Source organism: Elephas maximus, chromosome 1 (assembly GCF_024166365.1).
Source record: "Elephas maximus indicus isolate mEleMax1 chromosome 1, mEleMax1 primary haplotype, whole genome shotgun sequence".
Taxonomy (NCBI): Eukaryota; Metazoa; Chordata; class Mammalia; order Proboscidea; family Elephantidae; genus Elephas; species Elephas maximus.
In genome coordinates, this window is record NC_064819.1 from 2,859,117 (window position 1) to 2,881,211 (window position 22,095).

Genomic DNA, 22,095 nt, shown 5'->3' on the forward strand with positions numbered 1-22,095 from the left:
AGCTGGAGAAAAATGTAGAACAGAAACTTACAAAAAAAGACCAGACTTAATTAAACTGGTCTGACAGAGACTGGAGAAACCATGGGAGTGCAGCCCCCGGACTCTCTTTTAACTCAGTACTGAAGTCACTCCTGAGGTTCACCCTTCTGCCAAAGATTACCCAGGCCTATAAAACAAACAATAATACACAGGGCTCAACCATGTATAGGAGACTGGCACAGCAGCCCAGGGGCAGGAGGGGACAGGAAAGCTGGAATGGAAATGGGGAACCCAAGGTCGAGAAGGGGAGGGTGTTAACATGGCCTGGGGTTGGCAACTAATGTCACAAAACAAGTTGTGTATTGTCTAATGGGAACCTAATTTGTTCTGTAAGCTTTCACGTAAATCACACACACGTCTGAACTGTGGTTTTTCTTTTTTGTGCTTAAAAAGAGGCAAAAAAATAGTGGGCTGATGTGAAGAAATGTATACGTGGGCCTACACTCTTCAAAAATTTGTGCAAAAATAAAACCCAAAGAGGCATCTTATGGCGACTCCTCGTCAGGTATGCAGACTGCTGGCCTGAAGCCCAGACAGCCCGCTGGTCTGACGCAGGCACGGCCGGGCAGAAGGCACCGGAATGAAGGACTCCGAGGAACGCACCGGTGAGGGAGCTGCGAGCGGCCCTCCGCGGAGGCCGGCGAATCTGGGGGGGGTCCCTCGGCACGTCCCGCGCGGAGCGCTCCCTCTCCGCCTGTTACCCGCACCTGAACGCAGGCTTGCAGACCCACGGGTCTCACGTGGTTCTGGAACCCTCCCGGGCCCGGCTTCCCGCTAGCTGCGGCTCCGCACCTTCCGGAGGGCGGGGCCAGGCCGGGCCGGGGCGGGGCCGGGGGCGGGCACAGGACGGGGGATGGGGTCGGGGCGGGGCCAGGCCAGGCGGGGGGCGGGGCCAGGGGCGGACACAGGACTGGGGATGGGGTCGGGGCGGGGCCAGGCCAGGCGGGGGGCGGGGCCAGGGGCGGACACAGGACTGGGGATGGGGTGGGGGCGGGGCCAGGGGCGGGCACAGGGCTGGGGGTGGGGTGGGGGCGGGCACAGGACTGGGGATGGGGTCGGGGCGGGGCCAGGCCAGGCGGGGGGCGGGGCCAGGGGCGGACACAGGACTGGGGATGGGGTGGGGGCGGGGCCAGGCCAGGCGGGGGGCGGGGCCAGGGGCGGACACAGGGCTGGGGGTGGGGTCGGGGGCGGGGCCAGGTCGGGGGCGGGGCCGGGGCGGGCACAGGACTGGAGGCGGGGCCGGGGGCGGGGCTTGGACAGGACCAGGGGCCTGCTAGAAGTGGGCGGGGCCTGCTTTGACCGGGCCCGGGACAGGCTCAGGACTGGGGCGGGGCCGGGGAGCAGGGCCAACTTTCAGGGCGGGCGGGGGCGGGGCCAAGAAGTGGGCGGGACCGGCTTTGACAGGGCCGGGGGAGGGGCCTCGCGGCCGGTAGGTCCGGCTGTGCGAGCTCAGGGGCTGGACTGGGGCGGAGCCTTGCGGCGGGCTGGCCGGACTGTGGGCGGGGCCTCGCGGCGGGTAGGGCCGGCTGTGCGCGCTCAGAGGCCGGGCCGGGGGCGGGGCCTCGCGGCGGGCTGGGCCGGACAGGGGGCGGGGCCTCGCGGCGGGCGGGCTCCGAGGGGCGCCGGCGGCGCACGTGCGGCGGGCGGGGCGGACCCCGGCGCGGGGGGGGGGCACCCGGAAGCGCGGACTCTCGGCACCGAGGCGGCCCGCAGGGGCGGCGGGGACGGCGGCGGGAGGTGGCGCAGCGGGCCGCGGTCACAGGTGGGCAGCGGCGAGGCCGGGTTCCGGCGCATCGAGGTCGGAGACGTGTCCTTCCCCAGGCCTCTCAGGCCGCGGCAGCTCCCCCGCCCGCAGGGCAGGTAAGTTCGCCTCCAAGGTCACCCTCCGTAGGGGCGGGCGCTCGGCCCGTGCGCGTCCTCGGGATCGGCGGGCGGGCGCCGGGGCACACCCCGGGCTTCTCCCCGCGGCCCGGCTGTGCGCCCACCTGCCCGGGTCCGGGCTTCTCCCCGCGCCCGGGCTGTGCGCCCACCTGCCCGGGTCCGGGCTTCTCCCCGCGGCCGGGCTGTGCGCCCACCTGCCCGGGTCCGGGCTTCTCCCCGCGGCCGGGCTGTGCGCCCACCTGCCCGGGTCCGGGCTTCTCCCCGCGCCCGGGCTGTGCGCCCACCTGCCCGGGTCCGGGCTTCTCCCCGCGGCCGGGCTGTGCGCCCACCTGCCCGGGTCCGGGCTTCTCCCCGCGGCCGGGCTGTGCGCCCACCTGCCCGGGTCCGGGCTTCTCCCCGCGCCCGGGCTGTGCGCCCACCTGCCCGGGTCCGGGCTTCTCCCCGCGGCCGGGCTGTGCGCCCACCTGCCCGGGTCCGGGCTTCTCCCCGCGCCCGGGCTGTGCGCCCACCTGCCCGGGTCCGGGCTTCTCCCCGCGGCCGACCTGTGCGCCCACCTGCCCAGGTTCAGGCGCGGCCGGGCTGTGCGCCCACCTGCCTGGGTCCGGGCGCGGCCGGGCTGTGCGCCCACCTGCCTGGGTCCGGGCGCGGCCGAACTGTGCGCCCACCTGCCTGGGTTCGGGTGCGGCCGAGCTGTGCGCCCACCTGCCTGGGTCCGGGCTTCTCCCCGCAGCCGAGCTGTGCGCCCACCTGCCTGGGTCCGGGCGCGGTCCGGCTGTGCGCCCACCTGCCTGGGTCCGGGCGCGGCCGGGCTGTGCGCCCACCTGCCTGGGTCCGGGCGCGGCCGAACTGTGCGCCCACCTGCCTGGGTTCGGGTGCGGCCGAGCTGTGCGCCCACCTGCCTGGGTCCGGGCTTCTCCCCGCAGCCGAGCTGTGCGCCCACCTGCCTGGGTCCGGGCGCGGTCTGGCTGTGCGCCCACCTGCCTGGGTCCGGGCGCGGCCGGGCTGTGCGCCCACCTGCCTGGGTTCGGGCGCGGCTGGCCTCCGCAGCCTGCCCCGCAGAAGAGCTCGGCGCCCGCGCCCGTTTGTCCCGCCGCGTGGTCGGCTGTTGCCATGGGAACGCGACGCCCAGACGCGCCCGCGGGGCGGTGAGGGTGGGGAGGCAGCCTGAAGCCCGGAGCTGGAGCCGATGCCTGGGGGAGCGGAGCCACCCAGCCGGTGCAAGCGCACCCTCCCTTTCTCCTGGTTTTCATTGCCTAGGGGTTGACGGCAAAGCTGAAAGGCACGACAGGATGTGAGCTTTCTACCTTCACCCTCCGAAGGCTTCTTACACCTCATGGTGGCGGGTGCAGGTCATGACCCTGAAGGGCAGCATGAAACCTGCTAAGAAAAAGAAAACCCAGGAGCCTGAGTTGGAGCCCCTGTGCTGCTGCGAGTACATAGATCGAAATGGGGAGAAGAACCACGTGGCTGCCTGCTTGTGTGACTGCCAAGATCTGGATGAAAGCTGTGAAAGGTAAGACCAGGGCCTGTCCCGATGCCCACCCCGCTGTCCTTCCAGGACCTGCTGTATGCTTTCAGTGTAGCCATCCAGAATGCAGAAACCCTGGTGGCACAGTGGTTAAAGTGCTGTGGCTGCTGACCGAAAGGGCAAAATGTTCGAATCCACCAGGCGCTCCTTGGAAACCCTATGGGGCAGTTCTACTCTGTCCTGTAGGGTCACTATGAGTCAGAATCGACTCGATGGCAATGGGTTTGGTTTTTGGTTCATCCAGAGCACTAGAATTTGCTCCAGATCTCTTTCCAAGGATCTCAAATTTAAAGTTGTCTTCTGTGTCAAGTGTGAAGGTTTTATGAAGATGAATTATGCAATAGCACACAACTGTCTGCCTGGCTCAGTTTACTAGGATGATACTGTTTATTTAAAGGGAGAAGAAAAGAGAGCAGGCAGAAAGAGGAGTAGAGAAGTTAAGTGTGTGTAAAATGAACACATTAGTTCCAGAGAGTTTTGATATTCTCAGTGGTCTCAGCATTTAGAGACTTGGGGGTTGGGTTGTACCTGGCCATAAAGGGCCTTGGGGGCTTGAAAGACCATTTTCCCCATAGGAGCCGCTCTTGCCCCTTGCTTCTGAGGAGGACTTCCAGCCAGAAGAGATACCTCTCCTCGGGATTGGCTTATGTATTTCCGTGTGAGCAGCAGTACTGTCTGGTCGGGTTGTATTTGGCTTTTATTTTCACCACTGTCCCTAGAGATAGAGATTACTATCCAGAAAGATCATTTTTAACGTCCCTGAAACAATTCTGTACCCGACAGCAGTAACCTGGCTTTTATCCATTTTCTAAGTAATTATATACATGTTTCAGATCATCATATGAAAAGTGTAATAGAGAGGAATCGGGACATTGGAGATGTGCTTTTCCAGTGAATAATTACTTCTCGTCAGGAAAGTCTTGGCAGCAGCTAATTGCCCCCTTAGAGCTTGGTGCAGTATTGTAGCCATTAAAAGCATTACTTAGGGACTACTGCCCTCTGGTACCAACTTGACTCCTGAAGGCCCCGTAACCCCCTTGTAATTCTTCCTTGACAGTGTCTCTAGTCTTTCGTACCGGTGTTTTTAAATAGTTTTTCAGATTTGTAGTCTGAAATCCACACTAAGAAAATGGAGGATTTTGTGCTTATGAGTGGAGAGATGCCACTGCCTCCATAACCCCGTCCCTGAGACCGCAGCTCCCCCGTTAGCTGGACTGACTCTTCCTGCCTCCATGCCCTGGGGGCTGGGCTTTCCCCCAGCTCTCTCCTCTCCTCTCCTCTCTGTATCCTCCTCTGGAATAGATGCCCAGGGCTTCCACCGTCCTGCTGCTCTGTTTGCCTCCCATATAGTCATCTGAGGCTTACTCGCCAGCTCCAGCCCTGCCGTTTTAGCTGCCCGTCTAAAACCAAAGTTACGGTTCTTAAACTGTTCCTTTCCTTACTAGACTAAATAAAAAAGACATGTGCAAAAAAGTCAACAAATAGCATTCTGTTCTCCACCCTCAGTCGTTTGATTCATATGAGTTTTCCTTCCGCGGATCCCTGCACATAACAGGCTGACTTCATCCCTGGGCCCAGGCAGGTTCGGTTCTGCACATGTTTCTCTCCACCTGGGCAATGCTAGCCAGCCTTCAGGGTCGGGTACACATCCCACCTTCTCCACAAAGACCCCTCTTGTGACTCAGACCCCAAATGTTTGCTCTCCTCTGAGTGCTCCTGATGACCCTTGACCACGATAGTTCATTGCTGCTTTGTCACTTGTATTCCTTAAATTCCTGTGCTGTCTTAACAGCTAGATGATGAATGTTTTTGAGATTCTTAAGACGGTACGCGCTGACCTAGGTCTGAACAGGGTCATGTGGAATATGTGAGTCTTTATATGTATTTGCTTAGTGGGGAAATAACCTCGATCCTTAACTTTCCAAACATTCTCTTGTTAATATCAAGAAATGACAAATGAAGCTGGAAAGCTTGTGTTCTGTATAAAGGGAGTAGAATTCTTAGCCTTTGGCCGCTTTTATCGTTTACCCTGTTGTTGGGCATACAGTGTGGAGTGGTTTCTACCTCAGCAAACCCATGTGAAGTGCCTTCTCTTTGCGCTCTTTCTGAATAGATGGATTCAGTGTAAATCGGTACAGCCAGAGACCTGCGAACGAATTGTGGATACGGTTTCTGATCGCCTCCGAATTCCTTGGCTCAGGGGAGCCAGAAAGGTGAACCTGAGTATCGTACCCCCACTCATCGTCCTGCCCGTGCTCCTCCACGTGGCTTCCTGGCATTTCCTGCTGGGGGTACTGGTTCTGATCTCCCTCCCCGTGCTGGCACTATGGTACTACTACCTCACTCACCGAAGGAAGGAACGGACCCTGTTTTTCCTGAGCCTTGGACTGTTCTCGCTGGGTTACATGTACTACGTGTTCCTTCAGGAGGTGGTCCCCAGAGGCCGCGTGGGGCCCACTCAGCTGGCTGTCCTTACCTGCGGGTTGCTTCTGGTACTCTTAGCCTTGTACCGAGCCAAGAAGAATCCGGGCTACCTCAGAAGCCCCGCAAGCAGTGACAGTTCTCTAAGCAACAGCCAAATCGAATACCCGAACAGAAAAGGGCACGAGAAGACCAAAGGGTTCTCTGGAGCAGATACGTCAGGGAGTCTCAACAATCGAACTGGGAAGGATGATCTGAAGGGCTCTTCCAGGATGGTGGCTGGCAGTCCCACTGAGGTGAAGGAGGACTGGTGCGCCAAGTGCCAGCTGGTGCGACCAGCCCGGGCGTGGCATTGCCGGTTGTGTGGCGTCTGTGTGAGGAGAATGGATCACCACTGCGTCTGGTATGTCGGAGAATTTAAATTCACAGAAAGCACTCCAGATGTACTGGATCTTCCTCTTCTGTCATGCTAGCATTTCTCTCCTTCCTGGTTTTACACCTCGTAGATACGTGTGGGCTGTTAGGATGTCCTCACTTAGTCATCAGTTTTCCGAGTTTCACAGATTTAGTTTCCTCAGTCATTTCTCAAGGTGAAGAGCAGAAAACTTTTTTTTTTTTTGCTATTCTGTTTCCACTGGTCCCTCATTTATCTTTTCCATTCTGATACAGAAGTATCTACAGTTGAATGACACATATGTGAACGCACACACGTTTATGGAGAGATGTGTAATTATGTAAACACACACACATACATAGAGAGACGTGTAATTTTTGTTTGTTTAGAATTTGTCAGAAGCAGTGGAGGCATATTACCCCATGTATTATTCTTTTTGAGCACAGAGGCCAAGAAAGCATTCCCTGTTTCTGGGGAACTCTTGTTTTTCACCATACGTTCATAATCGTTTTTGATGCTGCCAATAACTTCCACTCCGCATTGAGTTCAGGCCCTACTGGGTAACTCCCTGTACGGCTCTTTGCAGAGAAATGGGGTTCCTACTGTACCTCCTGTCTGGCCAGTAACAAACGAAGACACGTGAAGCCCACAGGATATGATGCGCAGCTTTTAAAGATCACGTTGCAGATTTATGGAGTCGGTCTAAACAAGGGAATGTGGTTAACTCAGATGCGAACGCCGTAAGCAGCGTGTTTGCCGCTTTATCCCTCTTAAGGCAGTCGTGGCACGTGAGCGGTGCTTCTTTATGTCTAGGATTCTGGTCACGTAGCACTCCTTGCCCCTCAGCCGGGGACGGAGGAAAGGCCAGGAGGGCACCGGACTGGACAAGTCAGGGCAGCTCTCGTCTGGGGCTTTGTCTTTAGCAGTAAGTGGGTGTTTTCAGTTTTGGGTTTTTCCTCTTACGTGTCCGTCATTCCCGTGGGGTGTGTGGTGTGTGTGGTATCATTTACGAATGCTGGTTTGCAGAGGGCCTGACTGCCTCGCCTTACAGCCAGCCTGCTGTGTCCACCTGAGCATCCTGGTGTGCAGTGGGCAGACGGGACCTGACTGTATCCTGCCCCTCAAACGTCCATAACGTGTAATGTTGTTACCTGACAGGTAGTCTGCACTGTAACGCATTCTTCTCCACCCCACACCATGTTCCTAACCTCTTTGGATCTTTTTATTAAAGGACCTTATTTTTACTCAGATAACGTGTGTTTGAGTTCTACGTTTGTTTGCCAACCGCTCCCTCCCCCCAGGAGGTATTTTCATGAGCCCTGCTATGCCAGTTTTTTTGTTACATGTTGCTGTAAAAAAATTAGCATAACACACTTACAAAAATACCTTGTCGGGGGCGGGTGCGGTCGGCAGACAAATGTAGAAAGGTGCGCGTTGAATAAAGATATGGTACATTTAAACATATATTTTCCTGTTCTGTAATGCTCCTGATTTAGGATTTGTAAGTTTTCATAACTAGTATTTATGCCCTTTCCTTACTGTAGTAAATGTTAAATCTCTACAGTTTAGTAAGAGACTTCACTTATTATTTGGAAAAAATAGGTTCTGCTTTTTATGTAGTGGTGTCATTAAACTAATGTTATGATTCTACCTTGCAAATAACAGAGAATATAAGACTACATCTTTCAGCAGACAAGTCCTTAAAACTGAAAAATAAGAGAAGTTACTTTCTAATGATTGAGATTTGTGCAATTCTTATTTTAAAAGCTTTCTTCTTTATTATATGAGTTATACAGAGAATTTTAAAAAATGTATTTGCTTTTTTTCCCCTTATGCTGTTTTGAGGATAAATAGCTGTGTTGGAGAATCAAATCATCAAGCATTTATACTTGCCCTTTTGATCTTCTTGCTCACGTCGGTGTACGGGATAACGCTCACCTTGGACACCATCTGTAGAGGCAGAAGTGTCTTCACAGCTCTCTTCTATTGTCCTGGAGTGTACACAGATTACAGGTGAGACGTAGACACTACAGTAGAGAAGTCCGTGGAAATAGGGATCAATGTTGCCATTAACAGGGACTGCAGGCAGTCCCCGGGTTACCAACGAGATCCATTCCTAAAGTGTGTCTTTAAGTCAAATTTGTAGGTAAGATGAACAAGTATACATGGTTCTTATTTAGCCTTACTTTAGTGCAAGAACAAAGGAGCCTTGGTGGCACAGTGGTTAAGTGCTAGGCTCTAAACCAAAAGGTCGGCAGTTTGGACCCACCAGCTGCTCTGTAAAGATTTATAGCCTTGGAAACCCTGTGGGGCGGTTCTACTCTGACCTATAGTGTCACTATGAGTCGAAATCAACGTGATGGCAGTGGGTTTGGGTTTAGTGCAAGAAAAGGCTCGAAGCCTTTTCTGTGATGTAAAAGCCGTGAGTGAAGGTGATTGTGATAAATTTGTCATGAGCAGGGGTAGGTTCAGTCCAGTCTTTTCAGAGCGAGGGCCGGTTTACATTACCTTAAAGGGCGAGTTCAGGTTATCTGTAAGTTGTCATAACCTGGTGCTGTCTGTAGTACTTGTTCCTAGGTTAAGAGTTCTCAACCCAAGACATAGGGCCAGCTGTGGGGATGCTTGGGTGTTCCCTGAAATGGCCAAGAAAATTGTGCAGTGGACATGTGTGTTTTTCTAGGGTGATGTCACAAGGATCCTTGGCTCTTAAAAAGTGAGGAACCCATACTCTACAGGTAGGACCAGACTGAATCAGAGACTTCCGGGGTCAAATGGCCACTTGCATGCCCACCTGCAGCAGTGAAACCAAGACAGTAAATGAACCGGTGACCGCAGGGCATGTATGTGATAACTTTGTCATAAATGTCGGAGAATTCCTCTCACTTGATTGATGCTTTCTGGTACTTTTCAGTCCAATCTTAATTCCCTATTTCTGACCCTTTTGAGAATTGTGCACAATCTATAACCTTTCTAACCTCTATTGGTTTTCTCTGTGCTTTTTTTTTTTTTTAATCACTTGTGATTACAGTGATATCTAGGTCAGAGTTTCCTTAGGCATTGTTAGTTGGGGCACATTTAGGTATTGTGAAGATTTTCCGCTATGGCAAAAGCTGGGATTTTTCAGGGTGGCAGCAGCTACCCTGCCGTGAACACCACGGGCACCCTCTGCCTGCGTTCCTTGCTCTCACGCCTCCACCATCTTCCTGACATGGGTGCTCTGTGCTCTGGTTCGTAGTCTCAGCTGGGGCAGCTCTGCCAGCAGGGTGCCTCCCTTTTCTCTTCAGTCTTCATTTTCAGAACAGTCCCTGCTTCATCAACACACTACCCCATGCAGGCATTTGTTTTTATTAGTCCTTGGTCACATCTCCCCATTGTCACTGCAGATCTAGAGATTGGTGGGCATTATCAGAACAGACGGCTTTGCCTCAGGAAAAGCTTCTTTAAGTCTGTGTTGAGAGTCTTAGTAGGTTGTGAAGCTCCTCACTAGCACCGTGAGGGGTAAATGTCCTAAAGCAGAGCCTATGTGTATGTTACTAAGCAGGGTTTTGTAGACGTCCTCTCGACGACTGAAATGGAGTGTGAAGCCATGTGCCGCCATTGGCTGTCACCCCGCTCTGTACAGGCAGTTCACCTCGCCTCTGTGGGCCTCGGTTCTCCCCTTCCTGGTGAGGCCCATGGATTTATCTCATCAGCTGTGGTCCCTTCCGGCTTTAAAAAATGAAAATTCCCAATGGATTTCTTTCCAGCTAACTCTTGGTTTATGAATGTTTGAATGCAAACAGTCCAGTAGCACGCACTGATGGCAGCCTCTCCATGTGGTCTCACAGGAGCCTTCCTGGCCTGTGGTATCCTGTGGCCTTAGGGAGCTGACGTCTGAAACGCTGTGGTATGCCTACGTATCTTATAAGTAACTAAGGAGTCTCATTATTGGCAGTTGTCTTACTGTGTTTATCTGCGTTGGACTGGAAGGAGTGGAGATTAATAATTTTGTTCCTAGTCTTCTTCCTCCCTCTGACTTCCTTGAGGAAGCTTATTGCAATCTCATGGTGCCTTAGTTTTCTCATGAGTTAGGTACGACTTAGGAATTATTTATTTAACCAACACATGTTGAATGCTGGTCAGGCTCTGTGGTAGTTGTGTGGGGGCTAAAAAATGAAAACACAAAAAACAAAAAAAAAACCTAGTCCTTGCTATTCTAGTAAAACTTAACAGAAAAAGAGGCACCAATAATTATGGTTAAAAAATAGACATCCTGAGAACACAACAGAGGACCCCTGAGGAAGCAGAAGAGCAGTGGGATGCAGACCCCAAATTCTCATAAAAAGACCAGACTTAATGGTCTGACTGAGACTAGAAGGACCCCAGAGGTCATGGTCCCCAGACCTTCTCTTAGCCCGAGACAGGAACCATTCCCAAAGCCAACTCTTCAGATAAGAATTGGACTGGACTATGGGATAGAAAATGATACTGGTGAAGAGTGAGCTTCTTGGATCAAATAGACACGTGAGACTAGGTGGGCAGCTCCTGTCTGGAGGGGAGATAAGAAGGCAGAGGGGGTGGTCAGAAGCTGGCTGAATGGACACAGGGAATACAGGGTGGAGAGGAGGAGTGTGCTGTCTCAGGGGGAGAGCAATTAGGAGTATATAGCAAGGTGTATATAAATTTTTGCATGAGAGACTGACTTGATTTGTAAACTTTCACTTAAAGCACAATAAAAATTAAAGAAAAAACCACAAAGAAGGAAAGAAAAAAAAAACAGACACCCTGGGACTATCATCCCCAGACACCCTTCTAACTCAGAGCTGAAGCCACTCTTAAAGTTCACCTTTGAGCCAAAGATTAGACAGGTCTATGAAACAAACAAGATGTGCTGCTTCAGTTAAGTAGACGAGACCAAATGGGCAACACCCACCCCCAAACAAAGCCGAGAGGCCAGGAAGGGACAGGAAAACTGGACGAATGCACAGGAGGAATGCAGAGTGGAAAAGGGGAGCGTGCTGACACAACGCAGGGATTGCAGCCTATGCCACAAAACAACGTGTCTGAATTTTTGAATGGGAAACTAGTTTGCTCTGTAAACGCTCACCTAAAGCACAATACAATTAAAAAAACCAAATTTTCCCCCCGCCACCCCCAAAAAACATAGACCCATTAACTGTTAGAAGTCAAGCTGGTTGTGGACGTTCTGAGGGTAGAAAAGTGTCTTGAGCTTGTGAAGATTGGGGACGGCGTCAGGGTCCTTGACACTGAGTAGCAGGTGTGTAAAATGCTGGGATGGTGGAGCTTAGTGAATGTGACCTGCTGTCCTGACCAGCCTCTTCCCCTCCCAGCTCGGCTCTGTCCTTCACCTGCGTGTGGTACTCTGTGATCATCACGGCGGGCATGGCCTACATCTTCCTGACCCAGGTGATCAATATCAGCTACAACGTGACCGAGCGGGAAGTCCAGCAGGCCCTCCGACAGAAGACCGGGCGCCGGCGCCTCTGTGGCCTCATCGTGGACACAGGCCAGTACAGCCGGGGCTTCCTGCGGAACTGGCTGCAGTTCTCCACCCTGGGCACCCAGGTTGCCCAGCACCCCGCTGAGGACATTGTCTGAAGTGCCTTCTGTACGGCTCTGAGGGACGGCTGCACCCTCTGTCTCTCTTCCTTTTTACACTCTTGTGTCTACGCTGGATGTTCCTTCTTACCGCAAAAGGCTTTATAGGGCCGTGCTCAGGTTTAGAGGCTGGACTGGGAAGAAGTTAGTGTTTTTGACTTTATATCAAAGCAGTCACGTACAGCCATTCCTTTCCAGGCACCTTGTTAACTCAGTCATCAGGAGCTGAGAAGGATGTGGGCTGCAAATGCACCAATTGATGGGAGCAATTCCCATCCATTAGTATGGGAGAAGGAGCTTTGGATTAGGGTAATTTCTAGTCCCTCTTTCAATTCTTAATAGCCTTGTGACCCTTAGTTGAGTCACTTCCCTGAGTCTCAGGTTCATCTGTAAAGTGGAGTCCTGACGCCTTCCTCAGTCGGCCACCTCAAATCGCGGTCGTGAGGGTCACACAAGGGCTGAGGCGTGTGGAAAGCACTGATGAGCAACTGAAACACCACAGAGGTGTGACTATCAGGAAAACCCTAAGACTGAAGAAAATGTTTGTAGGGCAGAATATTGAAGCCAATATTAGGGTACCGGTTTGCAGCATTTCAGTGACAAAAGCTCCGTGTTGTACCACATTGTACAGCCACGGGATTTCTTTTCCAAGTATTCGACGTTAACTACTCAAAGAGGGTAGTTAGATGGATTTATGACACAATTCATCTGGTCTTGAAAGGACAGTTGGTAACAATGATAGTTACTGTTTGTTGTACAGTGGTCATAACTTTAGGTGGTAGTAGGTATTTATCTTCCTTCTCACATATTTACTCTGTTTTGGTTTACTATAAATAACTCTGATAGGCATTAATGTTTTCTTTCCTCTTGCCATGTTTCACCTGGTAAGGTGCTAGCAGTCTTCTCTTGATGGCTGGAAGAGGCAAATGGACACTCCAGTGGGAAACACTTTACTCTTTCTCCTGGTAGGGAGGCTGATGAGTATCAAGGGCTTGATTTTTGTTCATGTGTTTCCAACGCCATCAGTTGTGGCACTGAATTGCAAAAAACAGTCTTCTGGTGTTGGCATCATCCTGGCATGGGCTTTGTCGGGAGCTGACTGCCGTCTTCCAGATTACTTCTTACTCACCTTTCCCTTTCAGCTCCTCTGAATAAAAGTATCTCCCTGGGAGGGGAAAAACAGGCTGCGTATGGTTTCCACTGATGAACAGGCTGCTCTTCTCCCCTAGCTGTTCCCAGAATAAGGTGTTTCTTTAAACATGTCTCAAAATTGAAAATATGTAAGAGATTAAATATTTATATAGAATGAACGGGTCACTCTGACCTAGAGTTAAGACGAGAAAATTTGGGAAGAGGAAAATAGCCCCTGAAATGTTTGTATGTGCAGCTTTCTTGTAATTCCAAAGATAATTCATGAGTCCTTAAATTTGCCTTGGTTTATATTGCCACATCTTTCTCCCTCAGAGCGGCTGGTGAATTCGAACCGCCGACCTTGCGATTAGCAGCTGAGCGTTCAACCAGTGTGCCACTGGGGCTCCCTATAGCTTAAAAAAAAATATTGCCAGTGTTTGCCATCTTTCTGCGCATGCGGCTTTAGCAAGCGATTTATAAATGTTGGTAGGAAGTAGTGCCGCTTCCCGAAGCCCTGCCCTCTGCAGCTAGCACTGTTCCTAGACTTGCTGTTCACCAGGCTGTCCCTAAGACAGTCACCACGATTCACTCAGGCTTGGGAGCCGCCTGGCGTCGCTCTGCCCACAGATATACTGACGAACGAACGTCCTGCTCTGCGTTCTGCTGGGATGAGCCAAAGAGCAAGCGTGGGGATGTTAGCAGAGGCCGTGGTTTCTGCAGTGACGCCCTCTCCCTGGCCCAGGGTCAGATAATTCATTTGGAATTAAAGTTGGATGTCATCTTGCTCCTTTCTTGTAGGTTTTAGGTAGGAGAGTAGTGACATCCAGGGCAGCGTATGTGGCCAGAGTCATAGTTGTTGCGTCTTGTGAATGCCAGGTGTAGAGCCAACTCTGATTCTTGCACAACTGATGATGAAAATCCTGAGTATAGTTTGTAGTTTAAACCTCTTGCCAAATCTTTAACAGCAATCAAAATGTGATGCGATGAAGGTGACTGGTATGAAAAAAGTCATTTGGGAGAACTGAGAATGACGACCATCTTCTTAACACATCTCTGGTAGGGTTACCTGGATGGGGTAACTCAGTTTCCCTCGCTTGGATAGGGACTCCTGGTATATGATCCTGGCTCATTGGAAGAAAGATGATTGTTTTAAGTTCCTTGAAAACTCACGGTTGCCAGTTCATAGAAGAAAGCTACCGTCTCTTTTAAAAGCCTATTGAAGTGTGTGTACCCAAAAGGAACAGCAAACGGAGGCTATCCAAGAGCAGCGTTTTATAGGCTCAAGGACATCCTTGGTCTCTACCTCTAGTCTTTGAGTCCTCTTATGATCTGGGACTACTTGAGGGATTTTGTTATTGGCCTTGGCTCTTTCCAGAAGGCAGGAGAACGTATTGTGCATCCTCTTATGAACAAGGCCGCTGTGAATGAGAAGCACTGGGTAAGGGCATTGCCCTTTGAACCTACCAACCAGCAGTCCCTTGGCCATACGAACAAGCTTCGGGCATGATATTCTAGAAAAGCAGGTCCCCTTATCTCACCCACATCCCAGCTTTGTTTACCTACCACTTACGTTCCTGTCACACCACTGCCTCCTGTTCCTGGGGATGAGAAATGGTCTGTTTGAAAGACACAGTTAAGATCAGGATTGCGTGAGAGGGTGACACACAGAGTACTTCGTGGTGACAGCCAGGCCCACCTGAAGTGAAGTGACCGTTGACAGCGCCTCTTCAGTGGGCTTCTCGCGCTGCTGAAGTAGAGCCTTAAGCATGTTCCAGGGAGAGAGTGTGCTCCTTATTTCACCTCAGCCAATTGTGTTTGTGTTTGTGTCGAGGACAGTGTAAGTCTCTGCTGTCCAAGTAGCGTCTTTCTTTGGTGAGTGAAGTAATTGTCTCCCACTGTACCATTTGCCTAGCAGAAAGATTGCTACAAACTTTCTCTTAGGCGATAGTCCTTGGTACTTCTAATATTTTTTAGCAAGAGATAATTTTCAGTACCAGAATCTTCCGCTGCCAGAAAACACAATGCCAGTAAGGTTCTATATAAACCTGAACACTGCGTAACAGACTCTATTTCTTTTGGGTAGTGCAGTAGCTTTTTATTATAAGCTCAACTATCATAAGCAAAAATAAGACATCTAGAAGCACAGTTTTAACCAGATGTTTAAATATTAATGTTTTATGTGGTCAAAGATCCCTTTAAAATAGGTAAGTCTGTATGGACTTGGAGCAGTGAACTCTGTAACGCATGGGGTTGCCTTGATGACTCAATGGCAACGAGTTTTTTTTTTTTTAATATTTACGGACTTAACGTCATTTGAGCCATATTTTGGTACCCTGAAATTTGCAAATGAGATTGTAGAGGCCTTCACGTCAGACAGCTGTTTGGAATCTGGTTTTGTCGTCAGCAGCCGGACAAGTCTGACATCTTACTTTAGACGTTGCAGGGAGACGCAGGGAGAATGACAGCCAGGCTTAACTCAGGACTGAGGAAATTCAGTGTGTTCCCGGGGATGTTTGCTGTGATTAATACAAACTGCAAAATCAGCTACCTTTCATCCTGTTGCTAATGGACAGTTCTCCACACCTCAGCTGGCAACAGGCCAAAAGGCCTATCTGCCCCAGGCCACAACTGAACGGTCAGTAGAGGCTCTGGCTGCCTTCGAGTTGGGCGTGTCACCTTCTCTAGCCTTCCCTGTGGCACTTTCCACATCTAGAAAATTCATACTGTAAAGGCAGAGCTTTTAAAAAGAGATCTAGTCTGTTCTAGTTACGGATGCAACTAAAACTCTTTCTTCAGATGGAGAAAAAACGCCGAATTACACAGCTCGCAAGCCCAACACGTTGTGATCCTGCGGTCCGGGTGACGTGATTGCTGGGCCTGGTAGAGGGCTTTGGAGCCTTTTCATTTGATCACATTTCAGGGTCTGCTGTAGGACGAAAGGCAATCTAGGACTATTTATTTACTAGTAAATCAATATTTAGTGTTTCACATAAGTGGCCCAGCAACACGAAAGGAAGCTGGGTGCTGACCACTTTGCACTGTTTTTATATTTGTATTCGTGTCCTCTTAATCACCTCAGACTCAGACACAGTACTTTTCAATGGAGATTTAAAAAAATTACTGCCATTCATGTGAAATAACGTACTGTGACCAAGTTGTTCAAATGGAAAATAAAGTGCTTTCTTTAAAGGAAAACCGTCGGTATTTCTTGGTATGTGTCTCCTGAACTTTTTTTTTTTTTTTTTAAAGAGAAACCCTGTTGTATAGCTGTGGTGCCTCTCTGCTACCCAGCCCTGTCCCTAGCCCTCGACGAGCGTCTTCCTGGTGGTCATTTTCCCAGTTTTGTAGGTCAGGGATACTTCTTGGGCATTATGTTAGCAGTAGCATTTCAAATCATATCTTTAAGATATTCAAGAAACAGCACCAAAATTATTTTCCTCATGTCTCTTTAGAAGTTCCAGGAAAAAAAGATCGAGCTGGCCCAATCAGCGTATGGCCTAAAGAGTCAATTTCTAGTTGATGTTTGAGATGAGGTAAAAATAAATAGAAAGCTTAAGAGAGAAAATTTAAGCTTTAAGGAATTTCTTTAGGCCTCTGGCATGTTTACATAAGGGATTCAACATTCTTTACCTCCAGGCCTGACATTAAAGTAAAACTGGTGTTTGATTTCTTGGTGCTAATATCAGCCAGTACTCTATAACTGTGCTCTAAAAAAAAAAAAATAAACAGATACCGATTTAGATGGAAAGATCAGTAAGAATTTTAGTCCCATTTTCTTTAGTGCCCTTTAGTCTTAAGAAGAAAAAAAATGGAGTTTTTAGATGACAGTTGTATAACCAGTAGAGGAAAAGATGTGTAGGGACAGAGTATATAGAAATAAAATTCAATTTGGGGTGTTCTGTCACCTCTGAGTAAATCACACATCTTCCACAGAAAAAAACAAGGTGAGGCATTTTGTAGGTGGCATAGCGAGACACTCTTCTAAGATGTAAAAGAAAATACAGGGATAGTCACTTGAACGACCACAGAAATTTACTTTACCAACTCCAGTTTTCAAAACACCAAATAACAATTACCTCAGGGCTGCAAAGGCCTTTCTCGCTTCACTGTGTGCATTTACTTGACTTGGTTACCGGATGACCAGGATTTGTTGGAGTAAACATCTACTTTGTTATGAGCTTTTTTTCTAGTAGGGAATTCTCTTTAAGTCCACACAGGGGAGTCTTTTGTCAGTCTTTTACACCCCATAGCACCTTAAAGGTTAAAACATCTTGCGATTGATGATAACCTATTTCAGTATCTAGAGCTGAGGTGAGGCCTAGAAGACAAACCTTGAGTGTATCGTGGAGAAATTGCAATCAGGAGCGTGCACAGGCATTTTAACGAAGTTGCTGGATTGCCTTTGACAGTCATTAGCTTTTGGAGTAGTAGCTCACGCTTATCAAGGTGCACTCAGGTATCTGTACTGTCCCCGTTTCTCTGAAATTAGGATAACTGCTAACTCTTTGCAGCAACCATTCAGGGCACCTTTAGAAACACAGATTTCCGTCACGGGTGGCCAGAGGAGATGGTGTCTGGTACGATGCCTGTCTCTGATGCTAAGGTACTAGAAGACTGACCTCCTATGCCGCCTTTTCTAAGTATTCATTTCCTTTCTATTTAATTAAAGGTACATTAATCAACAACTCACATTAAGCTAGGAGGGTACGTATCTTCGTTCACGGCCTCAGGCTGGCTAACACCTGTTAGTTATTTTTAAAGTTTATCATGCTACAAATAAATAGGATACATTCCAACAGTGGAGATCTAGACTGTTACTTCAAATGACCCATGGAGATAAAAGCTTTAGTGAATTTCTGATTAACAGTCCAGGAGAAATCAAAGAAGGAAATACAGACTTCTAAAATAACTCCATTGATCCCAGAAGTATCCGACAGACGACAAACCAGGAGTACGTATGTAAGTAGGTGGGTGAGTGGCAATAACACACACGCATTATGGACCAACTGTGACTCCCCTCCCCAGCACTGCCTTGGGCCGTGTTCCCTGGCGGAGCAGAGACTTCTCTCACACAAGGGCTGAGGACGGACAGGTAATGGTTACGGCGGGGCCGGCATCTGGAAGTCTGGAAGAATCTCAGCCACCTTCCTGCGGAGCTGTGCTCTCCTTTCTTCTTTTAGTCTCTCCTCTTTCATCAGTCTTGCAGACTGTTTCCAGGTCTGAAACGTGGTCCTGAAAATTCTCCTTTAAAAATAAGAGGGAAAAAAAACATACGAAGGAAAAAGTTGACTTTCTATCTGAACACATTATAAATTCTATAAATAATAATTATGTGAATAAAATATTATATAAAATGTGGAAATCACGATTGGGATTCAGACAAAGTTCTATGAAGAAAATTAAGCAACGAAAGGGGGTGAATGATTGGCAGGTTGTTTTCCATCAGGTGGTCAGGGAAACCCTCTGAGGAGGTGACAGAGCGGAGCACCCGGTGGCCTCTGACACTGCAGGCCATGAGACACCCCCTCAGCTGTCAGATCACAGCCTGTACAATGTGCCTAAGCCAGGAATGACAACACCAGCAAGGGCTCAGCAGCTAAAGCCCCCATGGCAAAAATGCTGGACAATCCCATCAGCATGTGGCATTATAGGCTTTGAGGTCTTGGTGCTTAGAAGTATGTTGTTTTAAAAGCCTGTTGGTAACCTCATCTCCCACAACAAAATACGAACAAGAAGTCTTAATTTCAGTAGAGAAAAAACACCCCAATATCACGTTGAGGACGCATGGTCACGTAGGGTCTCATGTTGAAAGTGAGAATCTCTACTGTCATAGGGAGGTGTACAGTGGCCTTTTAGGATAGCACTGCTACCGGACTTACTGGTGCCTAGGGCCCTGGTGGAAGCCCTGGTGGCGTAGTGGTTAAGAGCTATGGCTGCCAACCAAAAAGTCAGCAGTTAAGAGTCGCCCAGGCGCTCCTTGGAAACCCTATGGGGCAGTTATACTCTGTCCTTTAGGGTCGCTATGGGTGGGAATCGACTCAACTGCAATGGTTTGGTTTGTTTTTTGAGGAGTTCTTGGCTGTCTGGCCCACTCCCCATCCTTGACCCTGTCTCCCACTCTCTCCACTGTTCACCTCTCCTGGCTACATTTCTGTCTCCTGACTCCGTATTTTAACTCCCGCTGTTCTACCCTAATGGAGCCTGGCGGTGCAGTGGTTAAAGCAGTTGGTTGCTAACTAAAAGGTTCACAGTTTGAACCCACCAATCTGCTTCTGTAAAGATTTACCGCCTTGGAAACCCTATGGGGAAGTTCTACTTTGTCCTATAGGGTCACTATGAGTCCGAGCTGTCTTGATGGCAGTGGGTTTGGTGCTACGCTAACTGAAATGCTCGGCCTCCTTGGGACCGTCTTCCTAGATCAGCCTTGCCTGCATGTACCTTGCCTTCCTCGGAGCTGTGAAAACACGGTCACTGTCACTGGTTTGGCACCTATCTACAGCCAGTTCTCTCTTCCCCTCCCTCCCTCTGTATCTGTGTAGGTATCTGTGTATGTATGCATGCAGGTATGTTTGTACTTATCTGTTCTATATTCTACTAAATTATGAGAGCCAGGGGCCATGTGATTAACTATTTTTTATGTTTGGCAAATATGTCTTGATAAATTATATGTGGATCTATTGTCTAAAAGTGGGATTTAAGTCCCAAAGGTAGGGGTTCTTAACCTGGGGTCCACTAACTCCTTGAAATGTGTAAAATGGCATGTGATTTTTGTATGTGCACTGGGATGCAGCTCTGTAGCTTTCAACACTACCTCAGAGAGGTCTATGACCGCAGAATGGTTAAGAACCACAGTACCAAGGCAGCATGAGAAAAAAGACTTCATCTTCCATAACTTTCATGTATCTTTTTACTAACCAAGTTTGTGGCACTGGTTCAGCTGAGATGAACAGGACAAGTGTGTAGCTGAGCTCTGACTGCAGAACCGTAGAGTGAGTGCTGATAGTACGAGACTAAGGCATGGGACCTCTGCTCGCCCACCACGTCTAAATGCCAGGTGTGCGGCATTACTAAAAGCGAGACACCAAAAACCAAACCCACTGCCGTCGAGTCGATTCCGACTCCTAGCGACCCTGTAGGACAGAGCAGAACTGGCCCATAGAGCTTCCAAGGAGCACCTGGTGGGTTTGAACTGCCAACCTCTTGGTTAGCAGCTGTAGCACTTAACCACTACGCCCCCAGGGCTTCCAAAAGTGATACAGATAGGTAAAATTAAACTTCCTGTTCTCATTAGGAATCAGCTTTCTCAATGTTATTGCAATTTAAGATCAGGACCAAGGCCAACAGATGTCTCTCCTTCCCTCCCTTTCACCCACAGCTTTTCTACACACTATTCTTTCATTCACCTCTGTCAATTATTTAACGTTACAGCTCCTTTTAAGTCAAGACCTGTGACTTGAAATATTAGTGTCAGTCTTGCGATGAAATTCATTCATTCACTCATTCATTCAGCAAACATTTACCGTGCACTGTGTACCGTCACAGCCATGGGCTGAGAGCGCAGGGGTGAGCAAGACATGGTGCTTCCACTCTGTCAGGAGGGATAGGTGATAAACGTGCAAACAATAGTTTATATACCCTCACAGAGTCGTGAATGCTGAGAAGGAAACAGGGCACGTTAATGGGACAGACGAGGATGGAGGTAGGTGGTCCAGGGAGCCGTACTAGAACGGAAACCTCAGTGCTGGTGAGGAGGAAGCCTGGTGAAGATCAGGCCATGGGAGGGCTCTGACCAGGCTGAGCTCTGCCTGAGGAGTGCTGTCGGAGGCCAGTGGGCTGTGACACGGTGAACAGGAGCAAAGTGGGAAGTGATGAAGTCACAGCGATGCTTTCTCATGAAGAGACACTGGCTGGGAATTGATTTCCTGAATGCACGGATTCCCACACCCGTTTTGTAACTTCAAACCTGAACAGACCCGCTGTCTTACTATTTTATAGTTCATAAATGCGGCTGAATTAGAGAAGCCAGGAGGAAGACTAAGAAAGCAAAAAGAGAATGGTTTGGGGTCCGAATACTTGGCCTGGAGTCCAGGCTCTGCCGTTTGTTATCTGTGTACTGGCAGTTTCCTTGCCTGAAGGTGGCACGATGCCAACCGCCCTCTCCCACCTCTGGCTTACACCGTGGTCGGATGAGATGGTGTGTGACAGACAGCTCCCTGACCACCCTGTGTGTGCCACATCAGACAGCCGCCCCAAATGAGTCTCCCGGCCTGTGTACTGTGGCTGAGGCACAGGAAACAAAAGCAGACAAAAAGGATGCTTGATAATGATACATTAACAATGACATAAACACAGAAAAAATGAGCTATTTTTTGGGGGCCAACAATGCATTAAGTGAGTGTGTGTTGTTTGGTCTTCACCACAGCCCCGTCAGGTAGACAGACTCTGGTTTCCTCATTGTACACAGCGCTAACAGGGCTGCAGAAGGTTCAGCTGCTTGTCCAGCTTTACACAGTCAGTCAGAAACTTAAAACGCAAGCACTTTATTTAAAGTCAAGTCCTCTGAATACCCTCATTCATTGCCTCTTTATTTTAGATAAAATTATAAATGAACGTGCTTATCTGTTTTCCCAGCTCACAGATTTTCAGTACCTGTGAATTAAACAAAGACGAGCAGGTTTAGCTGGAGCTGGGCACCCCAGTGGCAACAAGATGAGAAAAATGTTATGAAGAACAGACACACACACTTGCTCACACATAGAAAACCAAGCTACCCAAAATGCACCTTAGGGTAATGAGAGAGGGACCTGTCTACACCTACACGATATTCTTCACACCTGAGAGCGCTGAGGCATCACTGAGTGCGCCCACACGGTACCTGACGCGCAAAAGGAAATCACCAAATCACCAAGACAGGACAGATCCGTTTTTTTTACTCTCAAAGGGAAGTGCCTAATGAGATTTAGAAAATTTCTATCCCAAATGCTTAAAATTACAAAACGAAAAACTTAACATACGTGGAATAGTTTATTCCTCAAAGACGCTGGGTTAAATATGGTATTACTGCATTATAAATCTGAATTTGACATACAGGATGATTCTTTTT

General features: G+C 49.5%; 3 protein-coding genes across 10 annotated transcripts in view; 1 reads left to right on the forward strand and 2 right to left on the reverse strand.

Moving 5' to 3' along the window:
* Positions 1–1,746: 1,746 nt before the first annotated feature.
* LOC126057448 (uncharacterized) lies at positions 1,747–3,255 on the reverse strand. Its single transcript, XM_049852885.1, has 2 exons — positions 2,549–3,255; positions 1,747–2,511 (listed from the first exon to the last, which is right to left on the reverse strand). Exons 1-2 carry the CDS (start codon positions 3,253–3,255, stop codon positions 1,866–1,868), a joined length of 1,353 nt encoding a protein of 450 aa, XP_049708842.1. The 3' UTR covers positions 1,747–1,865.
* Positions 1,760–16,715, forward strand: ZDHHC23 (zinc finger DHHC-type palmitoyltransferase 23). 4 transcript variants are annotated; one of them, XR_007516465.1, is made up of 6 exons: positions 1,760–1,899; positions 3,178–3,433; positions 5,562–6,272; positions 8,109–8,276; positions 8,944–9,103; positions 11,594–11,683. XR_007516465.1 is itself a non-coding variant. In XM_049876902.1 (5 exons), the coding sequence occupies exons 2-5, from the start codon at positions 3,273–3,275 to the stop codon at positions 11,859–11,861; spliced, it is 1,299 nt and encodes a 432-aa protein (XP_049732859.1). In that variant the 5' UTR covers positions 1,760–1,899; positions 3,178–3,272; the 3' UTR covers positions 11,862–16,715. The 4 variants fall into 4 exon arrangements, 2 of the variants coding, with proteins under 2 accessions (XP_049732859.1, XP_049732850.1); XR_007516463.1 differs by having other exon boundaries at positions 8,944–10,149; positions 11,594–11,677; XM_049876902.1 differs by lacking the exon at positions 8,944–9,103 and having other exon boundaries at positions 8,118–8,276; positions 11,594–16,715.
* Positions 16,716–16,762: 47 nt separating this feature from the next.
* Positions 16,763–22,095, reverse strand: part of CCDC191 (coiled-coil domain containing 191) — an 88,702-nt gene continuing 83,369 nt past the window's right edge. For all 5 annotated transcript variants that reach the window (XM_049876799.1, XM_049876789.1, XM_049876810.1 and 2 more), the window contains one exon: positions 16,763–18,236. In XM_049876799.1, coding sequence (XP_049732756.1) covers positions 18,092–18,236 — 145 coding nt within the window. In that variant the 3' untranslated portion in view covers positions 16,763–18,091. The remainder of the gene's footprint in view (positions 18,237–22,095) is intronic.

Bases quoted from the DNA above. Each gene is read 5' to 3' on its own strand.
- LOC126057448 (XM_049852885.1), bottom strand. From the start codon at position 3,255: ATGAGGTGTAAGAAGCCTTCGGAGGGTGAAGGTAGAAAGCTCACATCC. The intron at 2,512-2,548 runs GTGGGCGCACAG...GGACCCAGGCAG, and splicing joins CCGCGCCCGGACCCAGGCAG to GTGGGCGCACAGCCCGGCCG.
- ZDHHC23 (XM_049876893.1), top strand. From the start codon at position 3,273: ATGACCCTGAAGGGCAGCATGAAACCTGCTAAGAAAAAGAAAACCCAG. The intron at 6,273-8,108 runs GTATGTCGGAGA...TGCTGTTTTGAG, and splicing joins ATGGATCACCACTGCGTCTG to GATAAATAGCTGTGTTGGAG. The intron at 8,277-11,593 runs GTGAGACGTAGA...TTCCCCTCCCAG, and splicing joins GGAGTGTACACAGATTACAG to CTCGGCTCTGTCCTTCACCT.